At 70.9% G+C, this 309-nt stretch overlaps 1 protein-coding gene across 1 annotated transcript; it reads right to left on the bottom strand.

Annotated features, from left to right (window-relative positions):
* Window positions 1-61: 61 nt before the first annotated feature.
* Window positions 62-303, bottom strand: LOC114818303 (sorting nexin-21-like; the record flags this gene model as incomplete). Its single annotated transcript, XM_029083583.1, is given in 2 exon segments — window positions 62-169; window positions 172-303. Coding segments are annotated over 2 exon segments (240 nt in total), but the record flags the coding sequence as incomplete, so codon positions are not given.
* Between the last annotated feature and the right edge of the window lie 6 nt (window positions 304-309).

The raw sequence follows: 309 nt of genomic DNA, 5'->3' as shown, positions 1-309 counted from the left end.
GCCACCAGCCCCACACAGCCCCTGGCCCCCTGCCAGCGCGGGCCTCGACGCGGCACAGCGCTCACTCCAGAGGCTCCTTGATCAGACACTCCTTCAGGGTGGGCTGCTGCTGCAGGAGCGGCCCGGCCTCCCGCAGACCCTGCAGCCGGGCTTCCGAGCGCCGCTTGTCCGGTAGGCGTTGGCCCAGGTGGCCAGGGCCTCGCGGTACATGCCGGTGCAGGTCAGGCGCTGCGCAGCCCGCAGGTCCTGCAGGAAGAAGAACTCGAGGAACTCGGGAGAGCGGCGGATCTCGGCGATGGAGTGCAGGTG

Source organism: Antrostomus carolinensis, unplaced genomic scaffold (genome assembly GCF_000700745.2).
Source record: "Antrostomus carolinensis isolate BGI_N321 unplaced genomic scaffold, ASM70074v2 scaffold33152, whole genome shotgun sequence".
NCBI lineage: Eukaryota > Metazoa > Chordata > Aves > Caprimulgiformes > Caprimulgidae > Antrostomus > Antrostomus carolinensis.
This window is presented reverse-complemented; position numbering and strand designations above follow the sequence as displayed.